At 38.5% G+C, this 20,326-nt stretch overlaps 1 protein-coding gene across 1 annotated transcript; it reads right to left on the bottom strand.

The window, feature by feature from the left end:
* Positions 1 to 3,328: 3,328 nt before the first annotated feature.
* Positions 3,329 to 20,117, bottom strand: ZCCHC10 (zinc finger CCHC-type containing 10). Its single transcript, XM_055430771.2, has 4 exons — positions 20,047 to 20,117; positions 7,687 to 7,848; positions 4,814 to 4,855; positions 3,329 to 4,171 (listed from the first exon to the last, which is right to left on the bottom strand). Exons 1-4 carry the CDS (start codon positions 20,085 to 20,087, stop codon positions 3,904 to 3,906), a joined length of 513 nt encoding a protein of 170 aa, XP_055286746.1. The 5' UTR covers positions 20,088 to 20,117; the 3' UTR covers positions 3,329 to 3,903.
* Positions 20,118 to 20,326: the final 209 nt, after the last annotated feature.

Here is a 20,326-nt window from a genome sequence, read left to right as displayed (position 1 = left end):
ATATTTGGCCTATTATCAATTTAGATATACTATAAATGGGATGGGAGGATGTAATGACGATTTTTAATTCAAGACTTTGTCTCTTCCATTTGTTGCCAAAGAACTTTGCTGCTTGAAGAGTACTGTGAAATTAAGGAAAGCTAGGCTGAGAAGGCAATGGCAAGCCACTCCGGTACTCTTGCCTAGAAAATCCCATGGATGGAGGAGCCTGGTAGGCTGCAGTCCGTGGGGTCGCTAGCGGTCGTACACGACTGAGCGCCTTCACTTTCACTTTTCACTTTCACACATTGGAGAAGGAAATGGCAACCCACTCCAGTGTTCTTGCCTGGAGAATCCCAGGGACGGGGGATCCTGGTGGGCTTCCGTCTATGGGGTCGCACAGTGTCGGACACGACTGAAGTGACTTAGCAGCAGCAGCAGCAGCAGGCTGAGAAATGTTTAAGGTGATGACACCTAATTTCTTCCAACCAATGGCAGGTCTCCATGTCTTAACCACCTTAGAACACTATTATTCAAAATGTATAAAAAACCTACAAAGACAGCACCCAGATCATGGATTCTAAACATCATCTTCCAATTAAAAATCAGGATAAAAATTGGAGAAGTGGTTGGTTCAAAGATAGGGCAAGGAGATCACAAGATGAACCCAGAACATCTTGTGATTTCCAAAAGTAAGTAAGTACTAACAAAATGATGAAGATTTAAAGAAAAAAAGGAGCCAACCTGAAGGAATGCTTCTAATAGTCAAAGGTGGAATAATTTGAGCCCAAAAATGCTATTATTGAATTTTAACCCACAGAACAGAAGAAACATTCACGAGTCCACAGTACCATCCATTAAATGAATGGGAGAGAAGCAGCAGCTCTTCCTTATAGTATAATTCCAGTTAGTGTATAAGTAAAGAGGAAAATGGAAAATTACTATTTGCCAAACATCACAGTAATAACTACTGTTATCTACACTAAAAGTAGTAGGTGACTGTAAGGACAATTTGCAGTCTCAAAGCATCTCCTCCAAGATATCTATCAATTAAAAAGGGAAAGACAGTCTTTGTAATGGAGAAATCTGATGAAACCACCTTAACCCAGTGATCAAGGTCAATATCACCAATAGCAAATGACTTTATCGATATTGGGAATTTTTCATTTCTGTGATATTATTCCAAAAAGCATAAAGTCAGTTCAGCCATGAGAAAACATTTGACAAATCCAAACTGTGGGACATTAGACAAAATAACTGATCAATACTCTTCAAAAGTGACAAGGGGATGAAAGATAAGGAAAGCCATAGAACTTAGAGACAGTAGTAGATTTAGAAGTAACTAAATGCATTTTCTGGGTAATATAATGGAACAGAAATAGAACACAACTGGGAAAACTGGTGAAATGTGAGTTAAGTTTTTGGTTTAACTAACAGTATTTTATCAAATATTAATTTCTTGGTTCTGCTCATTGTACTATGGTTATGTAAGATGCTAACATTCGGGGTCCATTCTAAAGATCAATCCTGGATGTTCATTGGAGGGACTGATGCTAAAGCTGAAACTGCAATACTTTGGCCACCTCATGCGACGAGTTGACTCACTGGAAAAGACTCTGATGCTGGGAAAGGTTGGGGGCGGGAGGAGAAGGGGACGACGGAGAATGAGATGGCTGGATGGCATCACCGACTCTGTGGACATGAGTTTGAGTGTACTCCGGGAGTTGGTGATGGACAGGGAGGCCTGGCGTGCTGTGATTCATGGGGTCGCGGAGAGTCGGACACGACTGAGTGACTGAACTGAACTGAACTGAACATTCGGGGAAGCTAGGTGAGGTATACATGGAAATTGTAATTTTACAGATTTTCTGTAAACCTACGGTTAGTTCAAATTAGCAAGTTAGTTCAAAATAAAATCATGACTATGAAGTACACTTTCTCTGTGCTTTCTTCCATTTCCAGTGCTAACTTTTGGCCTAATGCCAAGACAAATTTACTATATTGTACAGTCATACTAACAAATGTTTGAGGAGTAAAAACGTATGATCTGATTTTGACTCTTTTTGATATGGTTCTGAGAAATAATACATTTGCCAGGGATTCAACTTCGAGTCTGCTTTTAGGCAGGATAGGGTAAATTCTTTGGAAGTTACCCTTCACTGTGCCACTGAGTCTGCTTTTTTGAGTAAACTGTGTGACTAGAGTAAGGATCTTGACCTCTGTACTTTTCTAGGTATGCCTTTGAATAGTTGTAATAGTAAAAATAATTAGAATTTAAATGCTCTTACCATCTAAATGGATAAGAAATGGCATTAAGAAAAATAACAGAGACATTAAAGAAGCTTAAGCTCATCAGCACAAACTGAGTTTTATTTAATTGCAAGTGATATAACCTATGTACACGTTTCCCTTCCAAGTTTTTTCACTGCTAAAATTGCCCTTACAGAGATTACAAACATTGTAAACTGCATTTCATTAGTAGTTTATCAAATCTGCCTGTCAACTGACACATTCTGTATAGAGCCTTAAAATTATGTTTTGAGAGTATTTATAATCACTGAAAGCAGATGATTCTGTAAAACAGGTAATTACAGATCTTTAAACTGACAACATACATATATTTAAACATTTAAATAGAAGTTCATTTCCTTCAAAAGTAATTTTCTACTGCTTTTTCATAAAAATATAAAAAGACAACATCTGTAGTTTTAAAAACCTATATTTAACCTAAATCAAGATTTTTCTACAAACGATACCTCTTTCCAAAAAGTTTAAAACACATCACAAAATAATGTGATGTTAAATCAAATAATTTCATCATGGCAGAGTATTTTATTTTTAAGAAATACTTGGCAGTATTTCTTTTTAAACTTTCATGCTAGATTTCAACTGTGCATATGCTATGTAAACACACTAGATTAATCCAAGTCGCTCCTATTTATGCACTAGACTCATATATGATGAGTTACCATATAAACAGTCATACCACAATTGCAAAATGGTAAAAGGCAATGTTTATGAAAACTATAAAAAAATTTAGTAAAAGGCAGCCAACATCACTCTAATTTTCTGTAAAAATTACATCTCTTCCTCCTACCCCTTTGAATGGTATCTTTTATAGCATATTGACACACAAAAGTATTTATATCCCTTTTACATAAGAAGGCTTTTTTAATGACTGTTTTCTTTTCTGACACATTGAATTTATCCAAAGGCACAAGACTAGACTCCTGTGTAGTTTCAGAATTTTTGTTCTTTTCTAAGTTCCTCTAGAATAATTTTCCTCAGAAAAGAGTAACTCTAAGAACCAGAAGAAAATGAATGATAAAACACAGTAATCTGAAACGTGTACCATCCAAAAGGTATAAATTTATTAATAGGTTTCTTGAACTTTTCATTTAGGACAAGAAGTCAGAACAACTTTCTGAACATAAACACAAAAATAGAGCACATTTAGTAACAGTAGGAAAACTCCTAAGCTTCTAATGTATTAAATCTTACATAATAATATACAGCCAGAAGCATTAGAAATTCACTGCCAGATATGATGATGCTTTATCCTGAAAAATGTCTGATACACAGCACTAACATGGAACAGAATACAGCATTTATTTCACAGGGAGAAAAGATAGGTTTCATCACGAAAACAGATTTACTAGATTTCAACTTTGATTAATTTTAGAGATATATTTTAAAGATAAAAAAGAAAAACAAGATTCACCCCTAAAATAAAAAAGTCTTTATATATATATATATAATCCATTATTAATACTTTTTATGCTCTTACAATGTAAAACATTTAGAAACTTCTGAACTCTAGAAATGTTGGCCAGTTAACCTATTTGGCCATAACACATTCTGAATTCCCTTCTGAGAATCACATTAATGTTTTCAGTCCATTAGTCCAATATGGATGGAGCAATTCTATTTCTTTTTCTTCTTCTTTGGTGGTTCATCATCAGAACTACTATCTGTGCTGGTGCTGCTACTACTGGAAGAGCTGGAATCTGAGTCTGAATCAGAGGATGAGGAGGAGCTTGTGGAGGAAGCGGAAGATGATGAACTGGAGGAGCTTTCATCAGAGTCACTGTCCTCTGATGAAGATGAGGCAGACGTCTCTTCACTCTCTGATGAAGACTCACTGGCTGAACTGTCGCTGCTATTGCTACTGGAACTGGTTACACTCTTAGACCTATTAGACAATTATATGCATGAGAAGCCAACATTGAATAGAATGTTTAAAAGCAATTTCACTTGAGTGTTATGCATTTATATACCTATACTGAAGCTTTGCCAGTATGGTATCACTAGATTTGATGCTTTATGGATTGCCTAACTGTTAGTAACCCTAACGTGCCCACCCTTTCACTCCAACCAGAGGTCTTTAAATCTCTTGGATGGAATTTGAGAAAAGTGAACATACTATATTATGTTTCAAAGTGAATGTTAGAATACAGTTGCAGTTTAACAACTGGGTTTATTTAAACCTCATGTACAGTGGTAAATGTTTCATAACCTTAACTACTTTAGACAAGCTATAGCTGGCCAATAATTTCTTACCAATAATTTCTAATAACATTTCCTAATCTAAGACAAGAGAAATTACTATTTTCAGGTATAACAACCCTGGAAAGTTGGAGAAAAAGGAGAAACAAAGGAAGAAACTCCAGACAAGTAAACAGAGGAAGGTATCAGAAAACAAGATGATGTTTAATCATGAATCGCAAACGAGAGACTTCAGATTCAAATTTTGTAGCTATTATTTTAAAATCAACCACCCTATCCCTCCAACTATTATTATATATTACCAATGTAACATTAAAGCCACACATACCTTTTCTTCTTGGTCTTTCTTTCTACATTAGCTTCTCCAATGCTGATAAGCAATAGGGAAAGGGGGAGGAGCTCTTGTTAATAGTGATTATAAACAGCTCAGACAAACCCTTCTGATATCCCCAAAACTGTTTTACACTGGAGAAACACTTTGTCTTTTGTAACATGTACTGAGAGTCCAGTGTTTCTTATTATAACCAAGAGAAAAGTTTCCTGCTGCAGGTGTATATGGTACATGCATGAGCTACTCAGGTGGCTCAGTGGTAAAGAATCTGCATGCCAATGTAGGAGACACAGAGATGTGGGTTCAATCCCTGGGTTGGGAAGATCCCCTAGAGGAAGAAATAGCAACCTACTCCAGTATTCTTGCTTGAAAAATCCCATGAGCAGAGGAGCCTGGTGGGCTACTGGCCATAGGGTCCCAAAGAATCGGACACAACTGAGCACGCATGTGTGGTACATGCAGTTAAATTAACTAGCTCTTAAGACAGATGCTATCAACTGTCTCAGGCAAGTTAATAGTTAAGGTGAGCAAATATACTAATTTGCTTCTTTTTTAATTGTGAACTTAAGTTGACACAGCTAAATCAACTGCTTTGTGAACAACAGAACAAAGCAAATAATAGCTGAACAATTGTAATTTATAATTTGGTTTTCTAGATAAAAAGAAAAGCAACTGTTAATTAAAAAATTTTTCTTAAATGATTCATTTTGGTGTACACTTAAAATTAACACAACATTGTAAATCAACAATTGTTGTTCTTTGTCACTAAGTTGTATCTGACTCTTTTGCGAACCCATGGACTATAGCCCACCAGGCTCCTCTATCCATGGGATTTCCCAGGTAAGAATACTGGAGTGGATTGCCATTTCCTTCTGCAGAGGATCTTCCCAACCCAGGGATGGAACTCAAGTTTCCTGCATTGGCAGGCAGATTCTTTACCACTGTGAGCTACCAGGGAAGCCCAAATTAACTATACTCCAATAAAAATTAAAAAGCCTCATTTCTTGAGACTTCCCTGGCGGTCTAGTAGTTAAGACTCTGGGCTTCCACTGCAGGGGGCGTGGGTTCTATTCTTTGCCAGGGAACTAAGATCCCACATGCCACTAGACACAGGCAAAAAATTTTAAAAACAAACAAAAAAACCTTCCAAACCATTTGTTTTTCTGCATGTCCTCCAAATGTTCAGTTTTAAAACCAGAGACTTAATACTTTAAGATTATGCTCCCTCATTATTTATAAAGAAAAAAGTCTGGTGATGTCTGAGTGATTTTAAATACACAAATGGCTTGCTGCTATATAGCTGCCAAACAACATGCCTGCTAAATCAGGTTTTCAAATTACAGAATTACTTCTATTACTCTACACTGTTCTATAAATTTAACATTTTTATATTCTAAACTTCTCTGCATATCCTAGATAATGCTTCCATCCTTATTTCCCAGATCTTCAAATATAAATATGTATTTACGTAAAGTTGTTTTACACGATGGAATTACTTACTGAAGAATTGTCATTTTTGCAATTAAAATAAATGGTAGAAGTAGATTTGTTAAGTCACACCACAAGAATTCAAGATCACTAAAATTCACACACTTCCATAATTTTATCACTGAACCAAAATAATTAAGCAGTCTATGTAACAGAGCCAAAACTAAAATTCATGTAGTTGTATGTATTCTTTAAGATCAAGATACTTATGTAATACAACTAGAAAAACAAAAGTAGACGTTGAAATGAAATTATTCATAACTCTTATAATTTTTTGCTTACATTCCTAATAAATGAATTTTAAAAAATTATGTTTTTCTCCTCATCTTTTTTCTATCCTAAGTTTCAATATTTGCAGAGGGTATAAACTCTGGCATATTATATATAAAATATTGACATTTAAAAAATTGTTATATCATTTTGATAATTGTAAATATCACAAAATTTGATACCTATCGTAATTAATTTTAAAAAATATGAACAAGCTTATCTTTAACAATTGGTACTTTTACATTATCCCTTTTTCTCTTTGAACCTGTGTTTTTATTTTCCTTTCCTCACAGAATGTATCCTAATATTTTTTTATGCCTGAAAATTTTAGTGACCACTTATATTTCTCTGCAATAAAAACACAGACATAACATAACTTGAAATTATATCTTTTAATTACATGTGATTATAAAGTTTTAAAAGTGCTTAAAAATTCTGAGTTGAATTACCATCATCACTACTACTATGCAAATTGATTAAAACAATGTAAAATATATTATAAATTTTAGTAACTATTATGGAATGGCTAACCACTCCAGTATTCTTGCTTAGAGAATTACATGGGCAGAGGAGCCTGGCGGGCTACAGTAGATGGGATCACAAAGAGTTGGACACGACTGAGCAACTAACACACACACATACATAAAATATTCTACTGGAACTGTATCTTTTAAAGACATCAGTTTTTTTTTTTCTAGTTTTTATATCCATCGATCTTACTGCTTAACTATGACAGAATTCAGTATCAAGTTAATTCCTGTATTTAATTTTTACAGATTTAACCCTGAGAAAGTTTCTTAACCTGAATAGGTAGACAGTATAGCAATGTCACTTAGTTCTTTGAATTCTTCCCATGCTAAATAAATTCCACAAGTCATATAATGATGTATCATTAAAATATACTTTTTGAAATAAGTTTTTAAAAATAATTTTATTTTGGTTGTGCTGGGTCTTGTAAAGAGCTTAGCATGGTGCCTTGCACCAGTAATACTCATTAAACATTAGCTAGTATTTATAATCTAAATCTGGATAACCATCATAAGATATTTAGTCCCTTAAAAAATTTTATAAATAAAAATAAATATTCCTTTGGACACCATATATAACCTTACCTTTGCTGTAATAATAATCTGTTTTCTTTTTCTTTTAAAGCTTTCTTTAGTTCTGCTGTTCTTGAAGGCCTATGTAGGTACTTTCTTTTTCCTGTGCATTCATAAGTCCAATGTCCAAATTCCAAGCATTTCTGACATCTTACATGTTGCTTATTTGCTTCTCTACAGGATAAAAAATAAGAATACAGGCCTTAAATTTTTGCCTTGACATTTTCTGCTGTGAGAAACATAAACAGTATAAGCATAAAATGATGTTTATGTTTAAGGTACAATTCAAAAATAAACATCATTTTACACTTTAAATTATTTGTTAGATTTAATCACTAGGTAATATAGTAAGTGGTTAAGAGCTTGGACCTTAGAGTTAGACAGAACTGAGTTCAAATCTTGTTTCCTCATTTCCATTCCAGTAAGGGCAGACTAGGTAGTTCAGACCAACTCTTCAGCTTAGAATTAGAAAAGACAGCCAAAACATTTTTAACAACCTGCTCAAGGATCAGAGAACTAACAAAGAGGTTAAAGAATCACCGAGCCAAGATATGGAAGAGGAGGGAAACCCAGAGTGGTCAGCTCTACATTTAACTCAACTCTTGTCCTGGGGCCTTTTCCCAACTTGGGAGAGGAAGCAAGCATCATTTATAACAAGCAAGGGAGACAAATTATGCATTCAGAGTTAGGACTCTGAAGAGCTTTACCCTAAGAATAAAGCAATGGTGTATGAAGTGCTGCCCAGCTTCTAGTCACCTAGGAGACTAAGAAAAATCTCAATCCCTGAGATTGAATTAAGATTGACAAATGGAGAAAAACAGATAAAAGAATTGGAAAGGAAGAAATAAACCTGTCATTCCTTACTGATGATGTATCATGTGCATTGCAAATCCAAAAGACTCTATAGATAAATTTTTATTTTATTCTTTGGCCATGCTGTGTGGCATGTGGGATCTTAGTTCCCCAACCTAGGATTGAAATTTGTGCCCCTTGCATTGGGAGTGTAGAGTCCTAACCACTGACTGCCATGGAAGTCCACAAATATTTTTTTAATAATTAGAATTCATAAGTGAGTTTCAGTTCAGTTCAGTCACTCAGCCATGTCTGACTCTTTGCGATCCCATGGACTGCAGCACGCCAGGCTTCCCTGTCCAGCACTGACTCCTGGAGCCTATTCAAACTCATGTCCATCGCCGTGGTGATACCATCCAACCATCTCATCCTCTGTCCTCCCCTTCTCCTCCCGCCTTCAATCTTTCCCAACATAAGGTCTTTTCCAATGAGTCAGGTTTTCCAATCAGGTGGCCAAAGTATTGGAGTTTCAGCTTCAGCATCAGTCCTTCCAATGAGTATTCAGGGCTGATTTCCTTTAGGATGGACTGGTTGGATCTCCTTGCAGTCCAAGGGACTCTCAAGTGTCTTCTCCAACACCACAGTTCAAAAGCATCAATTCTTCGGCGCTCAGCTTTCTTAATAGTCCAACTCTCACATCCATACATGACTACTGGAAAAACCATAGCTTTGACCCATGGACCTTTGTTGGCAAAGTAATGTCTCTGCTTTTTAATATGCTGTCTAGGTTGGTCATAGCTTTTCTTCCAGGGAGCAAGTGTCTTTTGATTTCATGGCTGCAGTTACCATCTGCAATGATTTTGGAGCCCCACAAAATAAAGTCTCTTACTGTTTCTGTTTTTTCCCCATCTATTTGCCATGAAGTGATGGGACCGGATGCCAGGATTTAGTTTTCTGAATGTTGAGTTTTAAGCCAACTTTTTCATAAATGAATTTAGAAAGGTTTTATACTGGGATCAGTAAACTTCTCTTTGAAGAAATGATTGTTTAGGTCTTCCTCCCACTTTTTGATTGGGTTGTTTGTTTTTCTGGTGTTCAGTTCAGTTCAGTCGCTCAGTCGTGTCCGACTTTCTGCGACCCCATGAGTCACAGCACGCCAGGCCTCCCTGTCCATCAACAACTCCCAGAGTTCACTCAAACTCATGTCCACAGAGTCGGTGATGCCATCCAGCCATCTCATTCTCTGTCGTCCCCTTCTCCTCCCGCCCCCAACCCTTCCCAGCATCAGAGTCTTTTCCAGTGAGTCAACTTGTTGCATGAGGTGGCCAAAGTATTGCAGTTTCAGCTTTAGCATCAGTCCTTCCAATGAACACCCAGGATTGATCTCCCTTAGAATGGACTGGTTGGATCTCCTTGCGGTACAAGGGACTCTCAAGAGTCTTCTCCAACACCACAGTTCAAAAGCATCAATTCTTCCGCACTCAGCTTTCTTCATAGTCCAACTCTCACACCCATACATGACCACGGGAAAAACCATAGCCTTGACTAGACGGACCTTTGTTGGCAAAGTAATGTCTCTGCTTTTTAATATATTATCAAGGTTGATCATAACTTTCCTTCCAAGGAGTAAGCGTCTTTTAATTTCATGGCTGCAATCAGCATCTGCAGTGATTTTGGAGCCCAAAAAAACAAAGTCTGACACTGTTTCCACTGTTTTTCCATCTATTTCCCATGAAGTGATGGGACCAGATGCCATGATCTTTGTTTTCTGGTATTAAGCTACATGAACTGTATATTTTGGAGATTAATCTTTTGTCAATTGTTTCATTTGCAATTATTACCTGCCATTCTAAGAGTTGTCTTTTCATCTCATTTATAGCTTTCTTTGCTATGCAAAAGCTTTTAAGTTTAATTAGGTCCCACTTGTTTATTTTTGTTTGTATTTCCATTATTCTAGGAGGTGGGTCAAAGAGGATATTGCTGTGATTTACATCAGAGTGTTTTGCCTATGCTCTCCTCTAAGAGTGGTATAGTTTCTGGACTTTAATCCATTTTGAGTTTATGTTTGTGTATGGTTTTAGGAAATGTTCTAATTTCATTCTTTTACAAGCAGTTGTCCGGTTTTCCCAGCACCACTTATGAAGAGACTGTTTTTTCTCCATTGTATATTCTTGCCTCCTCTGTCAAAGATAAGGTGTCCATAGGTGCATGGGTTTATCTCTGGGCTTTCTATTTTGTTCCACTGATCTCTAGTTCAGTTTTTGTTCCTGTACTGTCTTTATAACTGTAGCTTGGGATGTTCTTTTTATAACTATTTATTAAGGACTATTTATGTTGTCTCAACTTTTTTGTAGATTGTGTTACAGGGCACAATAAAATTTTAGAAAAATCTTGGCTCTTTCACTACATAGTTTTAGGCTTTTTAGAAAGCTGATTTTTGAACTTCAGTTTCTTATTCTAAAAAATGGGACAATATCTACTTCACTAGATTATTGTGAGAATTAGATAAGACCATAACCATGTTTTATACTTACTGTATGTCAGGAATTTAGCTAAATACTACTTATGCATAAATACATCTAATCCCCATGACAACCCAGTGAGTTTGAGAACAATATCCTCATTCTACAAACTGGGATGTTTGTATAGCAATCAACAAGGAATCTGGCATAAAGTAATACACAAATGGGAGCTGTGACTATCAGTCTACACATTAGGCTAATCAACTATGTGGACTAATGATACTTAGCAATTCCTCAAACATGGGTGCATGATGAGATGCTGGACTTTTAATTTCGACATAGAGTGGTCACCTTTTTATCCCTGGAGAACACATAATTGGTGTTCAGTAAATGTTTGTAAAATGAATGACTGTTAAAGTAGGCAAGGGTTTAAGAGAACATATATTGTTTATAGTATGCTTTTCATTAATTAATTTTCACATTGTGGGCCAGCTTCTGTAATTTTGACAATAATTTATTTTGGACTTCCCTGGTGGTCCAATGGTTAAGAATCTGCCTACCAATGCAGGGGACACAGTTTGATCCCTTGTCAGGGAAGATCCACATGTCTTGGGACAACTAAACAGCTACAACTACTGAGCCCACACACCACAACTACTGAAGCCCAAGTGCCGTAGAGCCCGTGCTCTGCAACAAGAGAAGCCACCACAATAAGAAATCCACGTACAACTAGAGAGCCTTCCCTGCTGAATGCAACCAGAGAAAGTCCACATGCAGCAATGCAGACCCAGTGAAGCCAAAAATAAATAAATTAATTAATTAAAAAAACTTATTTTTAGCACTTGTCCAAAAAGAAGCCAATCCTAACGTGAAAAATTAATGTTTCAAGTAAGGAACTAAGACCCAGCAGTAGTATTAAAAGATAATAAAGAAGAGTCAGCTTTTTGCCTAGTAATAGTTCATAAATTTCCATAAACAACTGCCAGTACCATGACTATAACTTCAGAGTTTATCTCAATATGTAATAGTACAGCAAATTGTTAAGGCTTTCTATAATAAAAGACTTTATGGACTTAAAATTAAGTTGCCCACTTTTCAGGTAAAAAGAATCACTAACATTTAATATATACAGGTGGTGCCAGTGGTAAAGTATCCACCTGCCAATGCAGGAGACATAAGACACACAGGTTTGATCCTTGGGTTGGAAAGATCCCCTGGAGTAGGGCATGGAAACCCATTCCAGTATTCTTGCCTGGAGAATCCGATGGACAGAGGAGCCTGACAGCCTTCAGTCCATATGGTGGTTAAGAGTTGGATATGACTGAAGCAACTTAGCACACACACTGTAATGTAGGGCTTCCCAGGTGGCTCAGTGGTAAAGAATTCGCTTGCCAAGCAAGAGACACGGGTTCAACTCCTGTGTCGGGAAGACCCCCTGGAGAAGGAAATGGTAACCCACTCCAGTATTTCTTGCCTGGGAAATCCCATGGACAGAGGAGCCTTGTAGGCTACAGTCTATGGGGTCACAAAAGAGTTAGACATGACTTAGCGACTAAACAACAACTATTGTAATATGCATCCCAGAAACGATAAAATCAAAAATATTAAAGGATAATTAGCAAAAAATGTAAAATCATGACTCTAATACAAATATATAATGAAAACATGTCAAAGGTTTTATTTAATCATTAATTAATAAAGGAACCAGTAAGATGTTGGAACTGGATTAGAACAGTATCCAAACAACACACATATATGGGCAATCAGGAATGTAGGAAACAAATTTACTAATAGTTAAAAACTGGTCAACAGCCACAGAGCAAGAATCAGTTGTACTGCTTTGCATGGGTAAGAATCTTCTCTTTGATTTTTCTACAATTTACAGAGTTTTAAAATAGGTCAAAGACAATGAGGCACAGGTCCTGATAGGGTCACATAGCCAGGATAGGGGATTAGACAACTCAGCTAGTAATCTTTTTTTTTTTAAATCCATTTCAAAATCTTTCCCAATATTTCCTAATAATGAAATTATGGAGGAGGATGGAAGCCTTTCAGAATCAAAGAAATAAAGTCTTCTTCTCCTACTTACAGTCTGTTTTCCCAATATTGTAACAAATTTATAGCCTGGGATCTCAGCTATTAAAAATATTATCAGCCAGCACTGTGGAGTTTGTTTTTTGTTGTTATAAACAGAACTTTCACTAATATCTGAAGCCCACCTCTGATGTTCTAAACGTTAACTAGAGACTTCTCCGATGGTTCAGTGGTTAAAACTCCAAGTTTTTGTGACAGAGGGCACAGACTTGATCTCTGGTCAGGGAGTTAATATCCCACATGCCATGAGGCACAGCCAAAAATAAGTAAATAGATAAACATTTACTAACTAATCATTCTTAAAAATACTTATATCTTCTATATAGAATGCTGAGACAGAAATATAATTTCAAAATAAACAAGACCAGCAAGCATTTCTTTTCAAATGAATATCCTATTTAATAACATACTTTTTCCATACCCTAAGCTAAGGTTTAAGGAAGTGTTTTTAACAGTACAGCCTTTTTATGTGAAACAACCTTCTTTGATACCTGAAATATTAAGACATGTCTGCCAGATTGGCAAAACTTTAAGCCTATGGTTAGCAAAGGTGAAGAATGGGCACTCTGAATGTAGTAAAATATACATTTGTAAATGTTGGTATGTAAGTTGCAGAAACTTTCTGAAGGGCTATGTGGTAATATGCAACAAAAATCAATATCAAATAAACAAAAAATATAATATCAATAATGATTATCTATCTAGAGGATCCCTAAGAGTTCCATTTATTATTAAACTAATAAATAAGTTTAATAAAGTCATAGTTAAGATATAAGGTCAGTATACAAAAGTCAATATACTAGCAAGAACAATTGGAAATTGAAATAAAAAAATACTACTACAATACTTAATTTTACCCTTGTTAAATTTCTTCTCTTTAGACTCAACATAGAGTTCATCTGTCAAGACCTTTTTGGATTGGGATCCCGTTATCCATTGTATTAGTCACCCCTCTTAGCTTTGTGTTAACTGCAGGTTTGATAAACACACCTGTGTCCTCATCCAAGTCATTTATAAAAATTGTTGACAAGATCAAACTGAATACCACAGAGGCCACCATGGGATACCTCTGTATATTTACTAAAACCCATTAAACGATACTCTTAGTTCATGATGTTCAACTGATGTACCTAATAGTTCTGCTTTGTTGACAAGGATATTGTGAGAGACTTTCCAAGATGCCTTATTGAAATCCAAATACCTAAAAAAGACAATAAGGGTAACAATCTGTAATGATTTGATACCTGATGAACTTGGCTTTTATTTCTGAACAGATTTAATATATCCAGCCAGAATTTTGCCTGGAATGGATATCAAGTTCACAAGTCTAGTTTGTGGAATCTACCCTTCTCACTTTGAAAATCAAAACAACATTTGCCTACTTCTAGTCCTTTATGTCACTCCTGTTGGCCAGAGGTCCTCAGATTACCAGCAGCACTACAGTCATTTCACTTGGAAATTTTCTGTTACGTTGGGGACCAAATCACCTGGGTCAAGGGCCTGAAACACATTCAGAATGGCTTAGGGCTCTAATACCCGCTCCTCAAGTATCCTGGGCATCAGTTCTACTCTTGTCATTCTGCATACAATTGTGTTTGAGTTAAATCTGATTCAGAGTTAAGTCCCAGAAAGATCTGCTGAATGGGAAGTTCAAATTTCCACCCTTTCCTCCTTTGGTCCAAAAACTTTTAGAAACAACGTCAATATAGTATTCTCTCACTTCTCATAACTTGTAGCTTAAAAATTGTTCTTATGGAAGCGCTATCTGCTCTTTATAAACAAATCTTTTTGATGAATATAAAATAAAAAGCAAAAGCTCCTCTTTTACTTTCTCTCCCAAAATATTCCCCAAATTTTCCTGCACTCTCCTTGCCTCTAATGGCCCCTGGTCTCCAACTCCCTGGGAGTTGTCCTGACAGCCTTTAAACCATGACAGGTTTTGTTACACACCATGTAACCATGACAGGTTTTGTTACACACCATGTTTTCTTCCTAGTAAGACCAGAAGCTCCTAAAGCTTTGCTTTTTACTTCTATGTAGCTCACGTACCGAATACAAGCCTACTGAAGAAATGGAACATTTGTTTAACTCTGTGATACTCTAAAACTTATGCTAAAAGCACTAAAAGTCTTACTTTCGAAAGTGGACACTGTTTGGTTTAGTCAATCTAGCCATCATCACCTCCTCTGACCTATCCACCCATTGTTTATAAAGACCCATTCAATGATGCTGGGAAGAGAAAGTGAAAGTCTCTCAGTCATGTCCAACTCTTTGGGACCCCATGGACTATACAGTCCATAGAATTCTCCTGGCCAGAATACTGGAGTGGGTAGCCTTTCCCTTCTCCAGGGGATCTTCCCAACCCAGGAATCGAACCCGGGTCTCCTGCGTTGCAGGCAGATTCTTTACCAGCTGAGCCACAAGGGAAGAGAATGAGATCTAAATTAATCAGAACTTCATATTCCCACAGGCATGGTTTAGGGTAGGGCATGTAATCCAATCTAGACAATCAGTTCAGTTCAGTTCAGTCACTCAGTCGTGTCCGACTCTCCGCGACCCCATGAATCACAGCACGCCAGGCCTCCCTGTCCATCAACAACTCCCGGAGTTCACTCAAACTCATGTCCACAGAGTCGGTGATGCCATCCAGCCATCTCATTCTCTGTCTTCCCCTTCTCCTCCCGCCCCCAACCTTTCCCAGCATAAGAGTCTTTTCCAGTGAGTCAACTCATCGCATGAGGTGGCCAAAGTATTGCAGTTTCAGCTTTAGCATCAGTCCCTCCAATGAACATCCAGGATTGATCTCCCTTAGAATGGACTGGTTGGACCTCCTTGCAGTCCAAGGGACTCTCAAGAGTCTTCTCCAACACCACAGTTAAAAAGCATCAATTCTTTGGTGATCAGCTTTCTTCACAGTCCAACTCTCACATCCATACATGACCACGGGAAAAACCATAGCCTTGACTAGACAGACCTTTGTTGGCAAAGTAATGTCTCTGCTTTTTAATATACTATCTAGGTTGGTCATAACTTTCCTTCCAAGGAGTAAGCGTCTTTTAATTTCATGGCTGCACTCAGCATCCGTAGTGATTTTGGAGCCCAAAAAAATAAAGTCTGACACTGTTTCCACTGTTTTTCCATCTATTTCCCATGAAGTGATGGGACCAGATGCCATGATCTTTGTTTTCTGAATGTTGAGCTTCAAGCCAACCTTTTCACTCTCCTCTTTCACTTTCATCAAGAGGCTTTTTAGTTCCTCTTCACTTTCTGCCATAAGGGTGATGTCATCTGCATATCTGAGGTTATTGATATTTCTCCCAGCAATCTTGATTTCAGCTTGTGCTTCTTCCAGCCCAGCGTTCCTCATGATGTACTCTGCATATAAGTTAAATAAGCAAGGTGACAATATACAGCCTTGACGTACTCCTTTTCCTATTTGGAACCAGTCTGTTGTTCCATGTACAGTTCTGACTGTTGCTTCCTGACCTGCATACAGGTTTCTCAAGAGACAGGTCAGGTGGTCTGGTATTCCCATCTCTTTCAGAATGTTCCACAGTTTATTGTGATCCACACAGTCAAAGGCTTTGGCATAGTCAATGAAGCAGAAATAGATGTTTTCTATTTGCATTCTAATAGAATGCAAAAGTAGGAAGTCAAGAAACACCTGGAGTAACAGGCAAATTTGGTCTTGGAGCACGGAATGAAGCAGGGCAAAGGCTAATAGAGTTTCGTCAAGAGAACACACTGGTCATAGCAAACTCCCTCTTCCAACAACACAAGAAAAGACTCTACACATGGACATCACCAGATGGTCAACACCGAAATCAGATTGATTATATTCTTTGCAGCCAAAGATGGAGAAGCTGTATACAGTTAGCAAAAACAAGACCAGGAGCTGACTGTGGCTCAGATCATGAACTCCTTATTGCCAAATTCAGACTTAAATTGAAGAAAGTAGGGAAAACCACTAGACCATTCGGATATGACCTAAATCAAATCCCTTATGATTATACAGTGGAAGTGAGAAATAGATTTAAGGGACTAGATCTGATAGATAGAGTGCCTGATGAACTCTGGACGGAAGTTCGTGACATTGTACAGGAGACAGGGACCAAGACCACCCCCGTGGAAAAGAAATGCAAAAAAGCAAAATGGCTGTCTGAGGAGGCTTTACAAATAGCTGTGAAAAGAAGAGACCGAAAAGCAAAGGAGAAAGGGAAAGATATAAGCATCTGAATGCAGAGTTCCAAAGAATAGCAAGGAGAGATAAGAAAGCCTTCCTTAGCGATCAATGCAAAGAAATAGAGGAAAACAACAGAATAGCAAAAACAAGAGATCTTTTCAAGAAGATTAGAGATTCCAAGGGAACATTTCATGCAAAGATAGGCTCGATAAAGGATAGAAATGGTATGGACCTAACAGAAACAGAAGATATTAAGAAGAGGTGGCAGGAATACACAGAACTGTACAAAAAAGATCTTCATGACCAAGATAGTCACGATAACGTGATCACTGACCTAGAGCCAGACATCTTGGAATGTGAAGTCAAGTGGGCCTTAGAAAGCATCACTACGAACAAAGCTAGTGGAGGTGATGGAATTCCAGTTGAGCTATTTCAAATCTTGAAAGATGATGCTGTGAAAGTGCTGCACTCAATATGCCAGCAAATTTGGAAAACTCAGCAGTGACCACAGGACTGGAAAAGGTCAGTCTTCATTCCAATCCCAAAGAAAGGCAATGCCAAAGAATGCTCAAACTACCGCACAACTGCACTCATCTCACATGCCAGTAAAGTCATGCTCAAAATTCTCCAAGCCAGGCTTCAGCAATATGTGAACCGTGAACTCCCAGATGTTCAAGCAGGTTTTAGAAAAGGCAGAGGAACCAGAGACCAAATTGCCAACATCCGCTGGATCATGGAGAAAGCAAGAGAGTTCCAGAATAACACCTATTTCTGCTTCATTGACTATGCCAAAGCCTTTGACTGTGTGAATCTAGACAATCAGATGCTATCAACTTGATGCTGAGAGGATATAAAGGACTCTAGATACTTCAGCCATTTTAGGACAAAAGGCGTGATCTATCCAAGTATGGAACCAACATCCAAAAGAGCAAACCTGAGAGACATTAGACCCTGGTAACACCATTTAAGTTGATATCTATTTAAGTAGAACTGTTACTCCATTCTAGATCTCAGAACCATCTTGGAAAAGCCTTCTTCCTCCACCAAGAATACTACTACTTCACTCTGATTCCCTAAGTCTTTATGATCAAGGAACTGTTTTCATCCAGCATGAGAGGCAGAGTCTGATCAAAGAGAGAAGAAAAGGATCAGGACTCTTAGAATAAAAAACTGTAAATACAAAAAGGAGTATAAATATACACACTGGAACAGACTGAGTGACGTATTATAAACAGGCAAACAGTGATGGCATGAAAAGCTGAGAGTAAATAAGTGGTGAATGTTGTTTTGGTGTGCAGATTCAATTCAGTTCAGATCAGTTCAGTCGCTCAGTCGTGTCCGACTCTTTGCGACCCCATGAATCACAGCACGCCAGGCCTCCCTGTCCATCACCAACTCCCGGAGTTCACTCAAACTCATGTCCATTGAGTTGGTGATGCCATCCAGCCATTTCATTCTCTGTCGTCCCCTTTTCCTCCCACCCCCAATCCTTCCCAGCATCAGTCTTTTCCAGTGAGTCAACTCGTCGCATGAGGTGGCCAAAGTATTGGAGTTTCAGCTTTAGCACCAGTCCTTCCAATGAGCACCCAGGATTGATCTCCTTTAGAATGGACTGGTTGGATCTCCTTGCAGTCCAAGGGACTCTCAAGAGTCTTCTCCAGCACCACTTTCTTCTTTTCTTAATCCTTGAATATGTATCAATAAATGCCTTTCATTTTCCTTTTTCTGTTTTCTTTCATCATCTTACCATGTTTTCTTTATTTGTCATAAAATAGACATGAATACCTAAAAAGAATTGAACTGAACTGAACTGTGCAGACTGGTAGAAGGGAAAAAAAAGGTTGTACAAGCAAGGGGCATATGACAGGAACTCCTGCATTATTTGTTCACAGCAAATCTCTTGTGCCCTTCTCTCGTTCATTAGGCATCACAATGGACATTGTTCATTTCTTAGAAACTAAGTTCTCTCCTGTCTCAAGTTAATTATGCTGTTCTGGATGCTCTTTCCCCCAGTCCTCTCACGACTGACTCCTTTCTCACACCTTCCATCTCTGTTCAAACCCCACCTCTTCAGAGATGCTTTCCAGTTCAACCAACCTAACCTGGACCGTTGTCTTTCCCCACCATCTCATTTCCTTCAAAGTTCTTACTATCCAACTGCATTTACTTAAAATGTTTAGTTTATCGACTCTTTCCACCAACAGAATTTAAGCTTCCTGAAAGCAGATATTCTGTCTTGAACACTTTCTTACACCCAAACAGAGCGATAGGTAATGCACACATTAATATCTGTTAGGGAATGAATGGCAGAATGTGAGAAGATAGCTTGGATGAAAAGTCAAGCTGTTCCTAGGTAAGGCGATTACAAAGGGGCAGGAAAAGCCAGCTGGCCTGGAGGCTGAACAGGAAGCTGAAGGTTTACGTCGGCGAGAGTAGGGGGTGTTGGATGCGGGCTACAAGCTTCGCCTGGTCACTCGTGGGGTGCGCCCACCGCTGCCCACCGGCTGGCTTGGGCAAATCGGCATAAATCACTTAGTAACCAATTCCTGGACGTCCCCTTCGCGGGAACCAAACGCGAGACTCTCTTCAGTCACCCCTAGGTCCCGCCCAGTGGCCTTACGCAGCCGTCTTCCACGAAATCGCTAGTGCACAGACATCAAACTTCTCGCCCCGGCCCGAGCCCCTTGTGGGCAGGCTACTTGTAAGAAAAACGGCCACCCTCCGCCAGGCCAAGCTGAGGATCCGACACCGACCCCGCTTCCCGGCATCGCTCAATAGCCCGCTGACGCGCTTCTCTCCGCCCCCAGCCCGCCCCGCCGCCCAACTCCGGCCCGAACTTACGCTTGTCTCCGGGCTATGAGACGATGCATGGGAGTCGCCATCTTAGCGCGGCTGCCGACGGCCGCGCTGGGTTTTGGGAAACTCCTAGAAGTGGGCGGGGACTTCGAGCCCAGAAGGGCGAAGGCGTGGGCGGAGCCAGTGGTCCTGGCTAGGCTCTGGAGCAGCTTTCGGGGCAATAGTGGGTTGGGGCCTGGTGTGTTGTGTTTCCTGCATAGTCTATAGTATGAGGGAGAGGAATGAGGCCAATTGACTAGTCTGAACAAGGGTTTTGAAGGACGAG

Source organism: Moschus berezovskii, chromosome 8 (genome assembly GCF_049115385.1).
Source record: "Moschus berezovskii isolate FMDL1 chromosome 8, NW_MosBer_1.0, whole genome shotgun sequence".
Classification (NCBI taxonomy): domain Eukaryota; kingdom Metazoa; phylum Chordata; class Mammalia; order Artiodactyla; family Moschidae; genus Moschus; species Moschus berezovskii.
Note: the sequence above shows the minus strand (reverse complement) of the source record. Positions and strands in the feature narration are given on the sequence as shown.